The sequence below is a fragment of the Rhinoderma darwinii genome, chromosome 4 (assembly GCF_050947455.1).
Source record: "Rhinoderma darwinii isolate aRhiDar2 chromosome 4, aRhiDar2.hap1, whole genome shotgun sequence".
In the NCBI taxonomy this organism is placed as follows: domain Eukaryota; kingdom Metazoa; phylum Chordata; class Amphibia; order Anura; family Rhinodermatidae; genus Rhinoderma; species Rhinoderma darwinii.
Window position 1 is genome coordinate 306,033,341 of NC_134690.1, and position 23,769 is coordinate 306,057,109.

The 23,769-nt window shown below is 39.6% G+C and overlaps 1 protein-coding gene across 2 annotated transcripts in view; it reads right to left on the minus strand.

Annotated features, from left to right (window-relative positions):
* Nucleotides 1–23,769, minus strand: part of TRIM67 (tripartite motif containing 67) — a 193,666-nt gene that overhangs the window by 9,644 nt on the left and 160,253 nt on the right. For both annotated transcript variants that reach the window (XM_075862704.1, XM_075862703.1), the window contains exon 9: nt 14,074–14,236. In XM_075862704.1, coding sequence (XP_075718819.1) covers nt 14,074–14,236 — 163 coding nt within the window. The remainder of the gene's footprint in view (nt 1–14,073; nt 14,237–23,769) is intronic.

Sequence of the window (23,769 nt, forward strand, 5' to 3'; positions counted from 1 at the left end):
AAACACACCCCAAAATCTATCACCCTGTTTCTCCTGTTTTCAAAAATGCCCCCATTGTGACCCTAATGCATTGCCTGGACACACGGCAGGGCCCGAAAGGGAGGGAGCACACGGAGGCTTTCAGGACTCATATTTTGCGTGAAAATGTTTTAGACTCCACTGTACATTTGGAGAGGTTTTTAACTACCAGAACGATAGAAACTCCCCATAAACGACCCCATTTAGAAAACTAGACCCCTTAAGGTATTTATCTAGGGGTATAGTAAGTATTTTGACCCCACAGTTTTTTGCTAAATTTAATAAATAGCAGGTGAAAAAAAATTAAATTTCACATTTTTCATAAAAGTGTCAGTTTGAAGACCGATTTCTTTGTAAAGCGACCATAAGAATGAAGAAACACACCCCAAAATCTATCACCCTGTTCCTCCTGTTTTCAAAAATGCCCCCATTGTGACCCTAATGCGTTGCCTGGACACACGGCAGGGCCCGAAAGGGAGGGAGCACCCGGAGGCTTTCAGGACTCATATTTTGCTTGAAAATGTTTTAGACCCCACTGTACATTTGGAGAGGTTTTTAACTACCAGAACGATAGAAACTCCCCATAAACGACCCCATTTAGAAAACTAGACCCCTTAAGGTATTTATCTAGGGGTATAGTAAGTATTTTGACCCCACAGTTTTTTGCTAAATTTAATGCATAGCAGGTGAAATTAAAAAAAATAAATCACTTTTTATATAAAAGTATCACTTTGAAGACCGATTTCTTTGTAAAGCGATCATGAGAATGAAGAAACACACCCCAAAATCTATCACCCTGTTTCTCCTGTTTTCAAAAATGCCCCCATTGTGACCCTAATGCATTGCCTGGACACACGGCAGGGCCCGAAAGGGAGGGAGCACCCGGAGGCTTTCAGGACTCATATTTTGCTTGAAAATGTTTTAGACCCCACTGTACATTTGGAGAGGATTTGAACTACCAGAACGATAGAAACTCCCCATAAACGACCCCTTTTAGAAAACTAGACCCATTAAGGTTTTTATCTAGGGGTGTAGTGAGTATTTTGAGCCCACAGTTTTTTGCTAAGTTTAATGCATAGCAGGTGAAATTTAAAAAAAAACAACACTTTTTATATAAAAGTATCACTTTGAAGACCGATTTCTTTGTAAAGCGACCATGAGAATGAAGAAACACACCCCAAAATCTATCACCCTGTTTCTCCTGTTTTCAAAAATGCCCCCATTGTGACCCTAATGCGTTGCCTGGAAACACGGCAGGGCCCGAAAGGGAGGGAGCACCCGGAGGCTTTCAGGACTCATATTTTGCTTGAAAATGTTTTAGACCCCACTGTACATTTGGAGAGGTTTTTAACTACCAGAACGATAGAAACTCCCCATAAACGACCCCATTTAGAAAACTAGACCCCTTAAGGTATTTATCTAGGGGTATAGTAAGTATTTTGACCCCACAGTTTTTTGCTAAATTTAATAAATAGCAGGTGAAAAAAAATTAAATTTCACATTTTTCATAAAAGTGTCAGTTTGAAGACCGATTTCTTTGTAAAGCGACCATAAGAATGAAGAAACACACCCCAAAATCTATCACCCTGTTCCTCCTGTTTTCAAAAATGCCCCCATTGTGACCCTAATGCGTTGCCTGGACACACGGCAGGGCCCGAAAGGGAGGGAGCACCCGGAGGCTTTCAGGACTCATATTTTGCTTGAAAATGTTTTAGACCCCACTGTACATTTGGAGAGGTTTTGAACTACCAGAACGGTAGAAACTCCCCATAAACGACCCCATTTAGAAAACTAGACCCCTTAAGGTATTTATCTAGGGGTGTAGTGAGTATTTTGACCCCACAGTTTTTTGCTAAATTTAATGCATAGCAGGTGAAATTAAAAAAAATAAATCACTTTTTATATAAAAGTATCACTTTGAAGACCGATTTCTTTGTAAAGCGATCATGAGAATGAAGAAACACACCCCAAAATCTATCACCCTGTTTCTCCTGTTTTCAAAAATGCCCCCATTGTGACCCTAATGCATTGCCTGGACACACGGAAGGGCCCGAAAGGGAGGGAGCACCCGGAGGCTTTCAGGACTCATATTTTGCTTGAAAATGTTTTAGACCCCACTGTACATTTGGAGAGGATTTGAACTACCAGAACGATAGAAACTCCCCATAAACGACCCCTTTTAGAAAACTAGACCCATTAAGGTTTTTATCTAGGGGTGTAGTGAGTATTTTGACCCCACAGTTTTTTGCTAAATTTAATGCATAGCAGGTGAAATTTAAAAAAAAAACACTTTTTATATAAAAGTATCACTTTGAAGACCGATTTCTTTGTAAAGCGACCATGAGAATGAAGAAACACACCCCAAAATCTATCACCCTGTTTCTCCTGTTTTCAAAAATGCCCCCATTGTGACCCTAATGCATTGCCTGGACACACGGCAGGGCCCGAAAGGGAGGGAGCACACGGAGGTTTTCAGGACTCATATTTTGCGTGAAAATGTTTTAGACTCCACTGTACATTTGGAGAGGTTTTTAACTACCAGAACGATAGAAACTCCCCATAAACGACCCCATTTAGAAAACTAGACCCCTTAAGGTATTTATCTAGGGGTATAGTAAGTATTTTGATCCCACAGTTTTTTGGTAAGAATTCATGCAAAGCAGGCATAAAAAAATATGATTTCACTTTTTTCACTTTGAAGACCGATTTCTTTGTAAATGCGAACATAAGAATGAAGAAACACACCCCAAAATCTATCACCCTGTTTCTCCTGTTTTCAAAAATGCCCCCATTGTGACCCTAATGCGTTGCCTGGACACACGGCAGGGCCCGAAAGGGAGGGAGCACCCGGAGGCTTTCAGGACTCATATTTTGCTTGAAAATATTTTAGACCCCACTGTACATTTGGAGAGGTTTTGAACTACCAGAACGGTAGAAACTCCCCATAAACGACCCCATTTAGAAAACTAGACCCCTTAAGGTATTTATCTAGGGGTGTAGTGAGTATTTTGACCCCACAGTTTTTTGCTAAATTTAATGCATAGCAGGTGAAATTAAAAAAAATAAATCACTTTTTATATAAAAGTATCACTTTGAAGACCGATTTCTTTGTAAAGCGATCATGAGAATGAAGAAACACACCCCAAAATCTATCACCCTGTTTCTCCTGTTTTCAAAAATGCCCCCATTGTGACCCTAATGCATTGCCTGGACACACGGCAGGGCCCGAAAGGGAGGGAGCACACGGAGGCTTTCAGGACTCATATTTTGCTTGAAAATGTTTTAGACTCCACTGTACATTTGGAGAGGTTTTTAACTACCAGAACGATAGAAACTCCCCATAAACGACCCCATTTAGAAAACTAGACCCCTTAAGGTATTTATCTAGGGGTATAGTAAGTATTTTGACCCCACAGTTTTTTGCTAAATTTAATAAATAGCAGGTGAAAAAAAATTAAATTTCACATTTTTCATAAAAGTGTCAGTTTGAAGACCGATTTCTTTGTAAAGCGACCATGAGAATGAAGAAACACACCCCAAAATCTATCACCCGGTTTCTCCTGTTTTCAAAAATACTCCCATTGTTGCCCCAATCTGCTTATTAGATGTGTGGCTGGGCCAAAAAGAGAGGGCGCACCCTTTGGCTTTCAGGGCACAATTGAATAAATTCTAGGCCCCATATCATGCATTTAGAGGCATTGAGCTGCCTGAACAAAAAATTTTAAAAACTAAACCCCTAAATGGTATTCATCTAGTGGTGTAGTGAGCATACGGACCAAAAATTTTTAAAGGAGGAAATAATGGGTATTATTTCAGACACTATGGGTATATAATGTTTTCTTCAAACTCTTATTATGTTTCCACATGAAATAGAGGAGACGTGGTAGAAGGTTTCCACATGAAATAGAGGAGACGTGGTAGAAGGTTATTTTGTTAGAAATATGCCACATTAATAAATTTGTGCGGCATACAGAAGAGAAGTGAAGCCGTGTATTCATAATGGATACATGTTGCTATGGATACAACATGGATACATGTTGCTATGGATACATGTTGGATACATGTTGCTATAGACGTATTTGCCTGTACTTATGACTATGTCTTGCTGAAGAAGCAGTTGGTGCCATTATGATGTCATTGTGGACAGAATTCTGGCCTAATATAAAATCAGTCAGAGAGGAAAAAATAAACTGTACTGGAGTGACGGGCAATATCTTAAAACAAATGGAGGAAAATGTATCCAACTATGTGGCAAACTCGAGTCTGTTCACTAGATAGAAGAACACCTGCAGGGCTGCCATGACAAGGTTGTTTTTTTTCAGTGACTGGTTGTACAACGTCTCTTTAGCTCCATCAATCCTTAAGAGGGACGAATGTGCCAAGTGAAGCGGTACACCATAACAGGCCCCTGCCCGGCAAGATAGGAACCGCTATGTGCACAAAACAACCAATCACCTACAGAATATATAAAGGGACAGTGTCCAAAACCATCTATAGGAACAGTAAAGGATCACTATTCCCCAAAATGATGTAAGTATTTCCAGAAGAACTGTAACAAAGCCCATGGTGTATTGATAAGGAACAGCTCGATTATTAGAGATCCTCCAAATAAAAAAAAGATCATGCCCGTATCACGGTACAGAATTAGGAATGTAACAGCTGTATGTGGCAGGACATAGTCATAAGAACAGTCAAAATAAAAAAAATTGTGGATGTGGGATTTTGTACTGGACAATTAATTCCAGCACTTGATCACCCACAAATAAATAAAAAAAATCATAAGGGGTAAAATTAGTTTCACGGTCTGAAAAAAATTTGCTCTACAACCTCTCCCACAAGAAATAATCCGTACTTGGAAAGCCCACAAACTAAAAAGAAAATATAAAGAAATTGACTCCCTAAAAAGACCCCCCACCCATTTTTTTTTTTTTTTGGTGTTAAATTCTAGTAATTTGCAACCGTGTGAAAGGTTTCGAAACAGGGGTAGTTACAAAGAGCTGGTTTTGATGGACACATGGGGCAATAAAAGCGGGTATCCCTCTTCCTGCCATGCTTGCTAAATAGCCGACACCTTCTTTGGGGGATATTTTTGGGTCTCAGTGGAAGGAATAGGGTGTAAAAAGTGGCGCTCTGAAAACCTGCGCACATCCTCAGATTCGCAGGATTCTGCAGGTATAGTCGACTCAAAAAGGAGATGCTCAATGACCTTCTCCTGAAATTGAAGAAAAGTGAGCATTCCTTGGGCTTTTTTGAAAATAACAAAACTGTTATAGGTAGCAACCTGGATGAGAAGGATTGCTACCTTTTTGTACCAGGCCTTATTTTTGCGCTTCACCAGGTAAGGCTGAAGCACCTGGTCGGAAAGGTCTACGCCCCCCATAAATTTGTTATAGTCTGTTACACAGACAGGTTTCTGCTTTGCAGTGGTAGCCCCCCTCTCCGTAATTGCCACAGTGGTGTCCGTGTGTACTGTGGACAGCATGTAGACATCCTTCTTGTCGGCCCACTTCACTGCAAGTAATTCCTCACTTGCAAGGGCCATGGATGTTCCTTTTCCCAAATGCCTGGACACCAACTGTTGTGGGAATCCCACTCTGTTCTTCCGTACTGTCCCACAGGCTTCTGTATTTGCAGCATGGAGGGTTTTATAAAGGGGAACACCAGTATAAAAATTGTCTGTATAGACGTGGTACCCCTTGTGCAGAAATGGCTCCATTAGGTTCCACACAATTTTGCCAGAGGTGCCAATAGATTCTGGGCAGCCTGGGGTATGAATTTGGCGGTCCCTGCCTTCATATATTTTGAAACCGCAGGTGTAACCCATTGTGCTCTCGCACACTTTGTACAATTTCACCCCATATCTGGCTCGTTTGGAAGGGATGAATTGACGAAAGGAAAGACGGCCTTTGAAGCTCATGAGCGATTCATCTACAGACAAATTTTTATCAGGGGTATACAACTTTAGAAATAAATCACTTAGAAGGGTGATTAATGGCCTTAATTTATTAAGCCGATCATAGGCTGGGTCACTTCTTGGGGGGACTTGGGAATTGTCAGTAAAATGCATGAATCGCATTAGGGCCTCATAGCGGTTTCTGGACATCACTGCTGAAAATACAGGGGTAGCGTGGACAGCACTAGAAGTCCAGTAGGACCGGACAGATGGTTTTTTAACCAAACCCATATTGAGGGTAATGCCTACATTTTTTTTTATTTCTGGGACACTTGTGGGGTTCCACATTCTGGAGTACATAGACGCAGGCTTTTGTAGAACAAACTGCCTAGCATACAGATTAGTCTGCTGGACTATCAAGTCTAGGATCGTATCGCATACAAATAAATGAAAAAAATTATAGGGGGTAATATTTTGGACGTCAACACTAATTGCTGGGGTCGTTTCAAATTGGGGTACTTGGGGGAAAAATTATAGTGCACGATCCCACATCACGGGAGAGACTGCAACACTCGGCCCTGCACTTGACACCTCTACAGCGACTGACGTATCTACCACCATAGGACTATGGGGTTCAGCGGTAGAACTAGAATCGTCACTGTCGGGAACAAATTCTGAAGCGGTGTCTGTTTCGCTTTCAGAAGTGTCGGAACATAGCAAGGCGTAGGCTTGCTCCGCGCTGTACATACGCTGAGACATATTTATAGATATGTGTATATATATATATATATATATATATATATATGCCCTATAAGTCCTAACCCTAAAGTAAACCTAAAAACCTAAAAACGACACAAATTATTACTTTTTTTAGACGTAAAATAAATTCTAACGGCCCTAAACACGAACGCTAAACTAGCCCTAACCCTAAAGTAACGCTAAACTAGCACTAAACCTAAAGTAACGCTAAACTAGCACTAACGCTAATCTAGCACTAACGCTAAACTAGCACTAACGCTAAACTAGCACTAACGCTAATCAAGCGCTGATGCTAATATAGATTTTATATATTATATATATATATATATATATATATATATATATATATTAGAAAGATGATTTTTTTCACTTTTTTTTCTTCACAGAACAGGACGCAGACTGATCTCTCTCTCCTCTCAGAACAACTACAATGGGAGGAGAGAGAAACACAGCCCGTGTCCTGGCTGTGTTATGAAAATAACTGTCAGTGATCTCTGTGGTTTTATCACAGAGATCACCAGATCAGGGACCAGTCACAACGGTCCCTGACTGTTGCTGTGCCAGCTACAAACATAGGTAAGCTTTGCACTGCGCATGCGGGCGCCATTTTGGGGGGGAATCGGACGAGGGGGGGGGTCGGACCAGGAGGGGGGATCGGACATGAAGGGGAATCGGACGGGGGAGGGATCGGACGTGGGAGGGGGGGACACACTACCACTAATTACCCGTTCTCTCTCCTCTCTAAGGAGTTAGTCCATGAGAGGAGAGAGAAATGGCAACGATCTGCTGCTTTACCGTGAACGCCGTGAATCGTTATAACGATTCACGGCGATCACATGACCAGAGACCACTCGTGATGGTCTCTGATCGTTGCTCCAAACACTCAGCTACCTCTGGTAGCTGAGAGAATGGAGCTATGCACTGCGCATGCATGCGCCATTTGGGGGGGGGGATCGGATGAGGGGGAGGGTCGGACGTGGGAGGATCGGACGTGGGAGGGGTGGGGGAACACTTATTACCTGTTCTCTCTCCTCTCTAAGGAGTTATTCCATGAGAGGAGAGAGAAATGGCGATGATCTGCCGCTTTAGCGTGAACGCCGTGAAATAACGATTCACGGCGATCACGTGACCAGAAACCACTCGTTATGGTCTCTGGTCGTTGCTCCGAACTCTCTAGCTGAGAGAACGGAGCTCTGATCTTCCGTTTCGGCGCTACTTTAGGCTAAAGCGATCACGTGAAAAGGCGTCGCCTTAGCCTAAAGCCCATTAGTGAGGAACTAAGGGGTTAATAAGTAAGTTGAATAATAGTGGTCCCAGCAAAGAACTCTGGGGTACACCACTTATAACAGGGACCATTCACAGTAGGAATCATTGACCACAACTCTCTGGATACGGTTCTTGAGCCAATTCTCAATCCAATTACAAACGATACTTTCTAAACCTATAGTCCTTAATTTACCCATTAGACGACTATGAGGGACAGTGTCAAATGCCTTTGCAAAGTCCAAAAACACTATATCCACAGCGGCCCCTCTGTCTAGGCTTCTGCTCACCTCTTCATAAAAACAAATCAGGTTGGTTTGACAGCTTCTGTCCTTAGTAAAACCGTGCTGGCTGTCACTTATATTACTATTTTTTGTCACATAATTCTGTATATAGTCCCTCAATAGCCCCTCAAACATTTTCCCCACAATGAATGTTAAGCTTACTGGTCTATAATTACCCAGGGAAGACCTAGAGCCCTTTTTGAAAATAGGCACCAAATTTGCCCTTCCTTGGCACTATACCAGTCACTAGAGAATCTCTAAATATTATGAAGAGGAGGACAGAAATAACTGAACTAAGCTCTTTAAGAACTCTAGGCTGTAACCCATATGGTCCCAGTAAATTTTGCATTTCATTTGGAAATCAAGGTCCCAGAGTCTGGAGGAAGAGTGAAGAGGCATGCAATCCAAGTTGCTTGCGGGCCAGTGTGAAGTTTCCACAGTCAGTGATGGTTTGGGAAGCCTTGTCACCTGCTGGTGTTTGTCCACTGTGTTATATCAAGTCCAGAATCAACGCAGCCATCCACCAGGAAATTTTAGAGGACTTCATGCTTCCCTCTGCTGACAAGCTTAATAGAGATGCTGATTTCATTTTCCAGCAGGACTAGGCACCTGCCCACACTGCCAAAAGTACCAATACCTGGTTTAATAACCACAGTATCACTGTGCTTGATTGGCCAGCAAACTTGCCTGACCTAAACCCCATAGAGAATCTATATGGTATTGTCTAGAGGAAGATGAGAGACACCAGACCCAACAATGCAGACGAGCTGAAGGCCACTATCAAAGCAACGTGAGCTTCCATAACACCTCAGCAGTGTCACCGGCTGATCGCTTCCATGCCACGCCGCATTGATGCAGTAATTCATGCAAAAAGAGGCCCGACCAAGTTTAGAGTGCATGCAGTGTACATACTTTTCAGTAGGCCAACATTTCGGTATTAAAAATCATTTTTTAAATTGGGCTAAAAATAATATTCTAATTTTCTGAGACACTAAATTTTGGGTTTTCATTAACTGTTAGCCATAATCATCAACATTAAAAGAAAAAAATGCTGGAAATAGATCACTCTGTGTGTAATGAAGATTCATATATACGAGTTTCACTTTTTTAATTGAATTACTGAAATAAATTAACTTTTTGATGATATTCTAATTCATTGAGAAGGACTAGTATATATAGTTAGGAATTATTTGGACAGTTTTTACTACACAGCCTCCTATTTAGTATTAATTTAAAATCTAGCAACATTTTTTCAAAGCACATCTTTAATTTTCAAGTAATTTCAAGAAGATTTTACTAAACCATTAAAGAGCAAGTGCTAAACATTTTGCTGATATGTTTATTTTTAACCCCTTCAGGACTGAGCCTGTTTTGGCCTTCAGGACGAAGCCGATTTTTCAAATCTGACATGTGTCACTTTATGTGGTAATAACTCCGGATTGCTTTTACCTATCCAAGCGATTCTGAGATTGTTTTCTCGTGACATATTGTACTTTAGGTTAGTGAAAAAATTTGGTTGATAAATTCAATATTTATTTGTAAAAAACACCAAGATTTGGAGAAAATTTTCAAAAATTAGCATTTTTCTAAATTTAAATGTATCTGCTTGTAAAACAGATAGTAATACCACACAAAATAGTTACTAGTTTACATTTCCCATATGTCTACTTTTGTTTGGCATTGTTTTTTGAACATTCTTTTATTTTTCTAGGACGTTACAAGACTTAGAACTTTAGCAGCGATTTCTCATATTTTCAAGAAAATTTCAAAAGGCGATTTTTACAAGGACCTGTTCAGTTCTGAAGTGGCTTTGAGGGCTTTATAGATTAGAAAGTCCCCATAAATCACCCCATTTTGAAAACTGCACCCCTCAAAGTATTCAAAACAGTATTCAGAAAGTGTATTAACCCTTTAGGCGTTTCACAGGAATTAAAGCAATGTAGAGGTGAAAGTTACAAATTTCATTTTTTTTTTACAAAATTCATTTGTAATACATTTTTTTCTATAACACAGAAGGTTTTACCAGAGAAATGTAACTTATTATTTATTGCCCAGATTCTGCAGTTTTTAGAAATACCCCACATATGGCCCTAGTGCGCTAATTTACTGAAATACAGGCCTCAGAAGCAAAGGAGCACCTAGTGGATTTTGGGGCCTCCTTTTTTTTAGCATATATTTTAGGTACCATGTCAGGTTTGAAGAGGTCTTGTGGGGCCAAAACAATAAAGACCCCCCAAAAGTGAACTCATTTTGGAAACTACACCCCTCAGGGAATTTATCTAGGGGTATAGTTAGCATTTTGAACCCACAGTTTTTTTGCTAAATTTATTTGAATTAGTTTGTGAAGATGAAAATCTACTTTTTTTCTGAAAAAACTTAGAAATGTTTAATTTTTTCAAGGAATAAAAGAGAAAAACACCCCAACATATGTAAACCAATTTCTTCCGATTATAGCAATACCCCATATGTGGTAATAAACTGCTGTTTGGACCCGCAGCAGGACTCAGAAGGGAAGGAGCACCATTTGGATTTTGAAATTCTGATTTTGCTGGAATAGTTTTCAGTGCCATGTCGCGTTTGAAATGCACTGGAGGGAACAAAATAGTGGAAACCCGTGGAAATTGACCCCATTTTGGAAACTACACTCATCAAGGAATTTTTCTAGGGGTAAGGTTAGCATTTTGACCACACGGTTGTTTTGCTGAATTCATTGGAATTATTCTGTAAAGGTAAAAATCTACTTTTTTTCTGAAAAAAGGTAGCCATTTTTAATTTTTACAAGGAATAAAGGAGAAAAAGCACCCCAACATTTGTAAAACGATTTCTCCCGATTACGGAAATATGCCATATGTGGTAATACACAGCTGTTTGGACCCACAGCAAGGCTTAGAAGGGAAGGAGCGCTATTTGGCTTTTGGAGCTCAAATTTAGCTGAAATGGTTTTTGGGTGCCATGTCGCATTTGCAAAGCCCCTGAGAGGCCAAAACAGTGGAAACCCCCCAAAAGTGGAAATTACACCACCTAAAGAATCTATCTAGGGATATAGTGGGCATTTAGACCCCACAAGTATTTTGCAGGATTTATTAGAATTAGGGCGTGAAAATGAATATCAACATTTCTTCCACTAAAATGTTACATTTTTAAATTTCACAAAGGATAAAGGAGGAAAATGCACTCTAGTACGCCTATACCCCACGTGTGGTCATAAATGGTTTTTCATTAGAAAGTAATTAACCCTTTCTGTACTGATCCATTTTTTTCTTTTCCTTTTTATTTTTTTCCTCCCCGCGTTCCAAGAGCCACAACTTTTTTTATTTTTCAGTCAATAGAGCGGTATGAGGGCTTATTTATTGAGGGACGAGCGGTCGTTTTTATTGGTACCATTTTTTGGTACATACAACTTTTTGAGCACTTTTTATTACATTTTTAGGTAGAGCCAAGGTGACCAAAAAAACTGCGATTTTGCTGTTTTAAATTCTTTATTTTTCACTAGAGACGTGCCATACATCACCCCCCACACTAAGACATGCTATGTCGTGGTGCGCGAAGGGGTTAATGTGCAGCGGATGGTGCAGAGTGAAAATTAAAATTTTCCACTCATATGCCATTTTAGTGCACTACATGTTATGCCCAGTTTGTGCCACTGAAGACAAATACTTCATAAAATATTAACCGGGTTCTCCCGGGTATGGCGATGCCATATCTGTGGACGTAAATTGGTGTTTAGGCACGCTGCAGGGCTCAGAAGGGAGGGACGCCATTTGGCTTTTGGGGCGCAGATGTAGCTTGATGGTAGTTCTGTTTGGGGTTTTACTGGTGTTTCAGTTTATAATGTGGGGGTATATGTAAGCTGTGCAGAGAACATCAGGGTATATGTTATCTGTGCGGGGCACATCAGGGTATAATAAGAGGGTATAATAATGCAGTAAATAAATAATAATCCGCAGATATGTGGCCAGTGTCGCACTGATAAATGGCGCCAGATCTTATCTGCTTTTGGACACTCTTCACATTTTGCATCGCCATATTCTGAGAGCCAGAACTTTTTTTATTTTTTCTCCACCAGAGCTGTGTGAGGGTTTATTCGTTGCGGGACAATCTGTAGTTTTCATTGGCACCATATTGGGGTACCAGAAATTTTTTTGATCACGTTTTATTCCATTTTTTGGCAAGCAAGGTGACCAAAAACCATCAATTCTGACAATGTTTTTTATTCGTTTTTTTATGGTTTTCACCCTGGGCTATAAGTGACCATTTTACTTTATTCTGCGGGTCGATACGATTACGACGATACCATATGTATATAATTTTTTTATGTTTTGCAGCGTTTGTGCAATAAAATCACTTATTTATAAAATAAATTATTTTTTGTGTCACCATATTCTGAGAGCGATAACTTTTTTATTTTTCAGTCAAAACGCTGTGTAAGAGGTTGTCTTTTGCGGGATGGGATGTAGTTTGTATTGGTACCATTTTGGCGTACATGCGACTTTTTGATCACTTTTTATTGTATATTTTGGGAGGGTTGATAACCAAAAAATTGTGATTCGGGCACTGTTTTGCGTTGATTTTTTTCGTGGTGTTCACCGTGCGGGAAAAATAATATTACAGTTTTATAGTTGGGGTCGTTACGAACGCGGTGATACCAAATATGTGCACTTTTTTTAACGTGTTCATTTTTTTCCTATAATAAAAGACTTATTATAGGAAAAAAAGCATTCTTTGTTTATGTCACTTCTAACTTTTATTTGTACACTTTTTCAAAAAATTTTATTATCTTTTTTTTTACTTTTTTTACTTGTCCCACTAGGGGACACTTAGACTTGCAGCTCTGATCGCTGCTCGAACACATTACACTACACACGTAGTGTAATGTATTCTAACTGTCATTGTGACGTAACTGTCACACTGACATTAAGTATCGGAGGACCGGCCGGAGGCTGCTCCTCCGAGGCTTCCGTACATGGCAACCCGGAGGTCATTGTCTGGCCTCTGGTTGCCATGATAAGGATCGCCAGCCCCCGCAAATGCATGTGGGGGGCTGCCGATCCGCTGTAAACCTCTTCGATGTGGTGATCGCAATCGACCACCGCATCGAAGGGGTTAATTGCCGATTTCAGCGGCGACAGGCCGCTGATCGGCAACGGGGAGAGCAGGGCTAACACCCTGCACAGTTAACCGCCGCTGCGGTGTAGCGCCGCGCGGCGGTTAACTGTTAAAATGAAGATGTAACTGCACGCCCAGGTGCGCGAAGTTACTGCTCACCTGGACGTGCATTTACGCCAAGGTGCGGGAAGGGGTTAACAGTAAATATCTAAAAATTTGTGTTTACTGACTGAAACCTATAGGGAAAACATATCATGGACATGCCCATTTATGCAGAATAAAGACAAAAAGTGATTCAGCCTTTGTTATTGTGTAGGCAGGCCAATATTATGAAGACTTTCTGACTGAAAAGATATATTTTAGAGAAAAAAATCACTAAGGCTGTGTTCACACTGCCATTTAGCTTCTCAATTGGCAATTCTGTCACTTTTGACATGCAGCACTTTTCTTGCCGTCAAATAATATGATTATGGGGTAATCTAGGCCCTGTTTGGATCCATTGTGTGACAGATACAGCACAGAACCATGGCTTCCGTTATAAGCGGAAGCTATAATGCAAATATGAACATAGTGTAACAATTGTCTTGAATTAAAGCGACTATGGGAAACTGCACTTTGTTCTGTATGTTTTTGATTTGTTTTCATTTATTGCTCTTTTCGTCACCCTATATATGATTATCATAGTGAGATGATAATATAGAGAATACCAATGCATAGAAAAACTTGCTAAATTTGTCCAGATTTACTTACTTGTACATTTCGATTGAGACTTATTGCTGGCATGAACACACCATCAATGTTCTCAAATGCTACAGGTCCCTGCTGCTTTCCATTAATACGGAATATTAGTATGCGCTTGTTAAGGTCCAAGAGTATGCCAACTATGGTCCCTTTGCTCACACCTCCTTCTGTTCTGTAAATGTAGTAATGAGAAAAGGGTACAAAGTGTGTGACCAAGTTTACATTTGAACATACTATATAAACATATTAAATAGAAAATCTTTGTTACAAGCACTATTGATGTACAGTTAAAGAGGACTTTTCACCTCTTCTGGAACATATTTTCTTATAACTATGAGTTGTATCCTTTCTCTGTTATTACTCCTAGAAATTTATGAATAAATTGACAATTTGGTGTTACCATTTCCTTTGTCAAAGTGGTGTGTTCCTAAACACACTCACTCTGCCAGCACTGGTTGGACATTGTCAGTCTGGGTAGGGACCCCCCCCCCAACCTCTAACACCCACTTGTCAATTTATTCATAAATTTCTAGTAGGAATAACAGAGTTACGGTACTACGTAGAATTATTTTTCCCCCAAGTCTTCTTTTATTTTTAAGACAAATTTCAAATACAAAAAAAACAAAAAACTGTACTTATCGCATATAGCCTGTATATAACAATAAACAACATGATCCGAAACCAACAACCTACATTCATTGTGCTCATTTCTATACACTAGGACCATAGAAACAAATGGCCCATATATAATTACCACGACCTTACTGAGTACATATACTCTATAACCCCTATAAAAAACAGAGCATATCACTAGATAGTTTTAACTCAGCACAAAAATATGAACCAACAATGTACAGCTGCTTAGTTTCTTCACAAAACATCACAGCAGTTATGACAAACAGTATAAACCTCCATCCCAAAATAAAAAATAAAAAAATAAATAATTTAAATAATATATAATAAAATAATAATATCTCCAAACCACTTTCTCCTCCACCTCAAACCGACACTGAATCCAAGGGGCCCAACCGGAGAAGAAAAAAGAGATCTTCCTCTTCTTTCTAAAATCATTCTTTTCCAACATTATAATTCTATTGGTGTATTTAACCCATTTATCTACCGATGGAGGGCTTTTACTCTTCCAATTCAATAAAATACACTTCCTAGCATAATAAAGTAATTTTCCCACTGCCATAGTTCTCCCCGCAGACCCCTCTTCCACCTCCAGAGCTCCCAATAAACAAATCCAATGGTCTAGAGATATTATTTCTTGAAAAATCCCAAACATATAATTACAGATCTCTTCCCAGAACATATTTATTTTTGGGCACATCCATAGTAGATGCACGTTATCAGCTTCTAGACTATGACATTTAGGGCACCTGGCTTCCTGATGCCCATAGAATTTGGCCTTCTTGGCCGGGGAGTAATGTAGATTGTGAACAATAAAAAATTCTGATATCCTATTGACCGGGCTGGTTGACACTTTTTTCAGACCCCTTAATACCAGGGGCCATTCTCTACCATCCCTAGTACCTAGAATCTCTTCCCAGTACTTCCTGGATTCCTTACTAACCTCTGCCTCATATAGGATTTATATAATTTAGACGACAGCCCCTTATTAGAAAGTGAATTCATCATTAATTTAACAAATTCTGGAACCACCTCATTGCTCCATGATCTTCTGACATAAAGGCTTGATACAGCTGCCTGAAATAGAACCAACCTCCTTTACCCAGTCCAAATTTCTTATCAAGAGTCTGAAAGTCCAACAGGACTCCATTCTCTACTAATTGCACAAGAAACAAAATGCCTCTTCTTTCCCAGTATTTAATATTCAAGATTTTGTTGAATTCTGGAAGATAGATAGATATTCCCCCATACTGGGCTAAAACCATAGCTTCCCTATACATTCCATTTAATTTTAATTCCCCACCATAACTTGTCCAACATTACCATAGTCTGGCAGTTCCTAAAGAGGTCTATCCGAAATATTCCCATTTCCAGCATTTGAAACAGATTAAACCTGGAGCCCACCTTAACCGCTCCCCCTAGTTTCTCCTTATTTCCAATATCCCTGTTCATCTCAACAAGCTGTTTCATTTGAGAAGCCAAGTAATATCCACTTATATACGGAACAGCCAATCCTCCATATGGGATAGGATACTGCAAATATTAAAATTAAATTCTTGGTTGTCTTCCCCTCCAGACTAGCTCTCTCAATATTCCCTCAAATTTTTTGAAAATCTTTTCTGGTATGTTTATAGGAGAATTTCCAAAAATATACAACATTTGGGGAAGAAGAAACATCTTAATCAGGGCAATTCTCCCAGGAATAGAAAAATACATTTTCTTCAACACCTGGATCCGTCCCTTGATTTTATCAAAAAGATAATTAAATTAAAAAGATATTAAATTTAATTTAATAAAATCCATTAAGTTTTTAGTGAAATAAATCCTAATATTTTATATGTTGGTCATCTCGAACAACAGACATTTGCCCGAGAGAAAAATTATCCATTTTATCAATCATCAAACAGGCAGATTCGTCCCAATTGATTTTTAACCCTGAATATGATCCATACCATTCAAATATCTCAATAACTCTATTTATAGAGTGGGAAGAACCCATATATAACAAAACATCACCCGCGTAGAAAGATAATTTATCGATAACGTCTCCATACTCAAAGCCAACTATACTCCTATCTTCACGTATGATTACTGCCAGGGGTTCCATAATCAAAGAGAAGAGCAAAGGTGATAAGGGACAACCCTGTCTTGTACCCCGTTCAATCTTAAAATCTCTGCAGACTACCCCATTGACTGTTACTCGAGCTTTCGGGTATGCATACAAAAGTTTAATCCAGAAAATAAATCTGGAGCCAAAACCCATCCTCTCGAGGACTGCCCATATAAAATTCCACTCTACAGTGTCAAATGCCTTACAGGCATCAAGGGACAAAATCGAACTTTCCACTGGGTTAGATGGCTCCACCTGGAGATTCACTCACAACCTCCTAATATTATCTGACGTAGACTTGTTTGACATAAATACACATTGGTCCTTTTGAATCAAATAAGAGCTAACCCTCACTAACCTATTTGCCAAGATTTTAGCCAGCAATTTAACATCCGTATTAATCAAAGAGATTGGTCTATAAGACTCCATTTTAATAGGATCTTTCCCTGATTTTATAATAAGTGTAATCAACACCTCCCTCATAGAAACAGACATTTCCCCTTCCCCTAGTAAGTTATTCCATAGATCCAGCAGTCTAGCCCCTAATGCCTCAATATAGTGTGCGTAAACCTCAGAGGGCAACCCATCCAACCCAGGGGACTTACATCCAGGGGAGTTCCTAATAACCACCTCCAATTCCATCACTGTGATTGGGGCATCCAACATATCCATTTGTTCTTGTTTAAGTCTTGACAATGGAATAGTCTGCAGAAACTCACTTATCTCCCCCATCTCCCACATTTTTCTTGTTTTATAGATATTGGCATAATAACAAGCAAATTCCTCAACTATCAATTTTGGGTCCTTAACCAAACCCCCCCCCCCTGGATTTTTCAATTACCCCCACACTTTTTTGACTATGTTGAGCCTGGACCATTGATGCCGAGAGCTTACCTGGTAGATCGGATTCTGAGAAATATTTTTGATCTTGTTACAACATATATCTATTTGCCTTGGCATCCAAGGTATATCTATACAAAGTCTGGGCATTTCCCCAACTTTCTCTATTTACCTCAGACCGATCCAGCAGAAAAGCTCTTTCTTCAACTATTAGCCTCTCTGTAGCGTCCCTCTCCACCTTTACTAATTTTCTCTTGACCTCAGAAATCCCTTTCAAAATTAACCCTCACATCACTGCCTTTGCAGTATTCCAAACCATCCCAGGAGATGCCGAACCCTCATTTTCCTTAATAAAACAGATAAGTTCATCTTTCATTTTACAATGATCCACCATAACAAACCAATTATTGTTTACTCTAAATCTCCTACCCCCATAATTATCCCCTTTTCTTAATAACACTGTCAAAGCTGAATGGTTTAAATTTCCACGTTCCCCCTATCTAACTTTAACAATATCTTGAAGTGCTGTTTTATTAGATATAGCCACATCAATTCATGATAATGTATTGTGCGATTTCGTGTAACAAGAATATACCCTACTCACCAGGTTTGTACTACGCCAAGCATCGATCCATCCAAATTCCTCTAGTACATTTCCCAAACCCCCTATCCTGTTTATTGTGTATATTTAATAAATGAGTTCTATCCAGGGATGCATCAATAACCCCGTTGAAATCTCCTACGATCAAAAGTGCACAGTGCATCTTATCGATCAAAAATTCATTGATTTTTATCAACACTTCCATTGTGAATGGTGGTGGGTTATAAATATTAACCAACACCCAAGCTTCGACATGCAAAGAACAATGCAAGATCACAAATCTTCCCTCTGAGTCTTTCTTAACTGAGATAATCTTCACTCCAATATCTTTATATATCAAAATAGATACACCTCTTGAATGAGAGGAAAATACTGAGTGGAAAGATTTCTGTGCCCATTTTTTTTTCTATTACATGAAGTGAGTTTTTATCAATATGAGTCTCCTGAAGACAAACTATGGCAGGGAGAAAATTCCTAATAAGATCAAATATAGCAACCCTTTTTAATCTAGAGCCCATACCTCTAATATTCCAAGAGAGAATTCTTATCCCATTTGCCTGCACCATTTAAGCATAGATACTACCTATTATGGGGACGACAAGCAGAAGAGGGGAAGGAGAAATAAGTGGAGACAAAAAAAAAAAAAAGTATATACAGTGAAGGAAATAAGTATTTGATCCCTTGCTGATTTTGTAAGTTTGCCCACTGTCAAAGACATGAACAGTCTAGAATTTTTAGGCTAGGTTAATATTACCAGTGAGAGATAGATTATATAAAAATAAAAAAAACAGAAAATCACATTGTCAAAATTATATATATTTATTTGCATTGTGCACAGAAAAATAAGTATTTGATCCATTTGGCAAACAAGACTTAATACTTGGTGGCAAAACCCTTGTTGGCAAGCACAGCAGTCAGACGTTTTTTGTAGTTGATGATGAGGTTTGCACAAATGTTAGATGGAATTTTGGCCCACTCCTCTTTGCAGATCATCTGTAAATCATTAAGATTTCGAGGCTGTCGCTTGGCAACTCGGATCTTCAGCTCCCTCCATAAGTTTTCGATGGGATTAAGGTCTGGAGACTGGCTAGGCCACTCCATGACCTTAATGTGCTTCTTTTTGAGCCACTCCTTTGTTGCCTTGGCTGTATGTTTTGGGTCATTGTCGTGCCATTTTTAATGTCCTGGTGGAGGGAAGGAGGTTGTCACTCAGGATTTGACGGTACATGGCTCCATCCATTCTCCCATTGATGCGGTGTAGTAGTCCTGTGCCCTTAGCAGAGAAACACCCCCAAACATAATGTTTCCACCTCCATGCTTGACAGTTGGGACGGTGTTTTTGGGTCATAGGCAGCATTTCTCTTCCTCCAAACACGGCGAGTTGAGTTAACTCCTTAACGCCGAAGGACGGATATATCCATCCTCAGCAGCTGCTAGTTCGCGCAGGAGGACGGATATCCGTCCTGTGATGGCGCGGGTACTGAGACTGTAACCACGCGATCAGCAGCAGGAGCACGGCTGTTATACTCAGCCTGGCTCCTGCTGCAACTGCCGGAATCGAAGCGCGCGCCGATTCCGGCAGTTTAACCCATTAAATGCCGCTGTCAATAGTGACAGCGGCATTTAATGTGTTTGACAGAGGGGGGGAGCTCCCTCTGTCACCCGATCGGCGCCCCCGCAAACAAATCGCGGGCCGCCGTCGGGTTTCCATGACAGCCGGGGGTCTAACAAAGACCCCCAGGTCTGCCTTCAGCATCTGCCTGTTAGGCGATGCCAGAGGCATGACCTAACAGGTTGCCTGTCAGTTTTACACTGACAGGCAATAATGCTTTGGTATACTAAGTATACCAAAGCATTATATATGCGATCGGCACATCGCATAGTGAAGTCCCCTGGTGGGACTAAAAAAAAAAATGTAAAACAGTTAAATAAAGTTTGTGAAAAAAAAAAAAATAATAATTACAGTCAAAGTCAAATAAAACTACTTTTTTGGCCCAAAAAGTGGTTTTATTTAGTAAAACGGTCAAAACAAATCACACATACACATATATGGTATCCCCGCGATCGTAACAACTTGACCAATAAAATGAACATATTAATTAAACCGCCGGATGAACGGCGTCCAAAGAAAACGCAAAAAACAAAGTCAAAATTCTCTCTTTTCTCCCATTCCCCCCATAAAAAATAAAATAAAAGTTAATCTATAAGTCCTATGTACCCCAAAATAGTACTAATAAAAACTACACATTGTCCCGCAAAAATCAAGCCCCCATACGGCCACATCGACGGAAAAATAAAAACGTTACGGCTCTAGGAATGCGGAAATCCAAAAACAAGTAATTTTTTTCTAAAAGGGTTTTTATTGTGCAAACGTAGAAAAAACATATAAAACCTTTACATATTTGGTATCCCTGTAATCGTGCCGACCCATAGAATAAAGTTAACATGTTATTTATGCTGCATAGTAAACGGCGTAAATTTATAACGTGAAAATTAATGCTGGAATAGCTGCTTATTTTCAATTCTCTCCTAAAATAAAGTTAATAAAAGTTAATCAATATATTGTAAGCATCTAAAAATGGTACAATTACAAAATACAACTCGTCCCGCAAAAAACAAGCCCTTATACGGCTATGTAGACGGAATAAAAAAAGAGTTACGACTCTTGGAATGCGACCGTGAAAAAACAAAAAATAATCCTTGGTCATTAACGTGCAAAATGGCCCGGTCATTAAGGGGTTAATGCCAAAGAGCTCAATTTTAGTCTCATCTGACCACAGCACCTTCTCCCAATCACTCTCAGAATCATCCAGATGTTCATTTGCAAACTTCAGACGGGCCTGTACATGTGCCTTCTTGAGCAGGGGAACCTTGCGGGCACTGCAGGATTTTAATCCATTACGGCGTAATGTGTTACCAATGGTTTTCTTGGTGACTGTGGTCCCAGCTGCCTTGAGATCATTAACAATTACCCCCCGTGTAGTTTTTGGCTGAGCTCTCACCTTCCTCAGGATCAAGGATACCCCACGAGGTGAGATTTTGCATGGTGCCCCAGATCGATGTCGATTGACATTCATTTTGTATGTCTTCCATTTTCTTACTATTGCACCAACAGTTGTCTCCTTCTCACCCAGCATCTTACTTATGGTTTTGTAGCCCATTCTAGCCTTGTGCAGGTCTATGATCTTGTCCCTGACATCCTTAGAAAGCTCTTTGGTCTTGCCCATGTTGTAGAGGTTAGAGTCAGACTGATTAATTGAGTCTGTGGACAGGAGTCTTTTATACAGGTGACCATTTAAGACAGCTGTCTTTAATGCAGACACCAAGTTGATTTGGAGCGTGTAACTGGTCTGGAGGAGGCTGAACTCTTAATGGTTGGTAGGGGATCAAATACTTATTTCTCTGTGCACAATGCAAATAAATATATATAATTTTGACAATGTGATTTTCCTTTTTTTTTTTTTATATATAATCTATCTCTCACTGGTAAAATTAACCTAGCCTAAAAATTCTAGACTGTTCATGTCTTTGACAGTGGGCAAACTTACAAAATCAGCAAGGGATCAAATACTTATTTCCTTCACTGTATGTATATATATATATATATATATATATATATATATATATATATATATATATAAAATGAAAAAAATTAAAAAATAAAAATACCAAAAAAATAAAAAACCCTCCCACCCTTACCATAACCCCTACATAGCCCATCTAGTACAATACCAAGTATCACTAAACAGACTCCTTTTCACTATCTAACTCTAACTCCATGCAACTTTTTATTTTTTACTTTCAGTAAATTTATTTTATTACATTTTTTAGAACTACGCACCAACCATTATACCCCTGCCTCATACACTAACTGCCTCCCCCTACTCATTTGATTTTAAATTCACAGCCACCCATCCCTTAGCCTCCTCAGGATAAAAAAAAAACAGAAATGAATCCTTTCAGATAATTTTCAGTTTAGCGGGAAATATCATTGAGTATTTAAACCCCATGTTCTCGCAGAACTTTTTTTTGTCCCAAATTTTTGTGTCTCCATAGCATAATCCGGAAAAAACATATTTTTCTGCCCTTCAAATTCCATATTCATCACATTTTGTAACAGTCTTATGACAAGATCTCTTTCTTTAGATGACACCATTTTTATTTATATCCATCTCGGTCGGTTTCCAAGAATGATCTGTCCGACTGGAACTCTATGTGCTCTCTCTATAAAATTGGAAATAGAAAATTCCTCTTCTCCCATTCTGTCTGTAATCCATCTTTTCAAAAAGGAAATAATGTCAGAGCCTTCCGCCCTGTCTGGGATACTTAGAAACCTCAAATTAGCTATTCCAGACCTATTCTCCAGGTCTATAATTTTCAGCTTCATGTCTTTATTACTTCCTTTTACTTTCATTTCTTTTTGTAAGACATCTACTGTATCTTCCAGCTGAGAAGTTCTAGCTTCCACATTATCCATATGCTCTTTATACTGAACATACTGTTCCTTAAAAAGTTCATCTGCTCCCCCAGTGTACCTACCTGGGCAACAACCAAACTTATTGACGCGTTACATTGGTTGACAGCCGTTAAAATATCCGTCAAACTACGGGGGCCATTCTCAGTAACTTCCATCACCGCTCCTATCTTCCAAAATCAGCACTCGTATATGAACATCACACAAGCCATTTCATTTTTACTACTGCTTGACTCTCCCAAAGTCTTATCCTGAACTCTCCCTTCTGCCTCCTTCAAAGCCCATTTTTTTGAATTGTAGCTGGGGATACCAATGCAAATCTACCCAGTTTTTCGGCAGCCGCCTCTTTAACTTTATCCACTCTTCTAGCCATTACACGCGTGGTGACTGGGTTATTGACTGGAGTAGACATGGACGATTTACCCTTCCTAGTCGCTGTCTGCCGTGTCATATTCACTTCTCCCACCTTAAAGATTTTTATTTATTATTTAATACTTAGCCCAAGGGAGTCCGATGGAGAGGCAGAGGGATAAGCAGTGTAGAATCCAAGGCAATCCAAGGACTGGGAGAACCAGAATCTTGCAGTAGCAGCGCAGGTAGCAAGGCTGGTTAGCCGGCATCAGAACCAGCAATGCTAACAGGAAGTGTCCCGTGAAGTATCACATAATCACTGTCACATGGTGCGCTATATCCCAGGGTACATGGAGCTAGAGCAGAGCAGAGCTACGCACATCCGCTCACATAGCTACCACACGTACACGCCTTTCACTTCTAACTCTACGTAGAATTCTTAGAAAAGATGCACCAGATTTATTATTTCATGGGGAATACAATTATTTACTAAAACAGATATGTCAGGGAGAGCTGACAGGTCCTCTTTAAAGGGGATGAGACTAGAAAAACACAGCTGCTTTCTTCTAGAACCAGAGCCACTGTTGTTCATGGGCCATGTCTGTTATTGCAGCTCAGTCCAATTTAAGTGAATCTCATACAAATCCTTTAAGATATTAAAATGCATAGATTTTTTTGTACATCAGATGAATATAG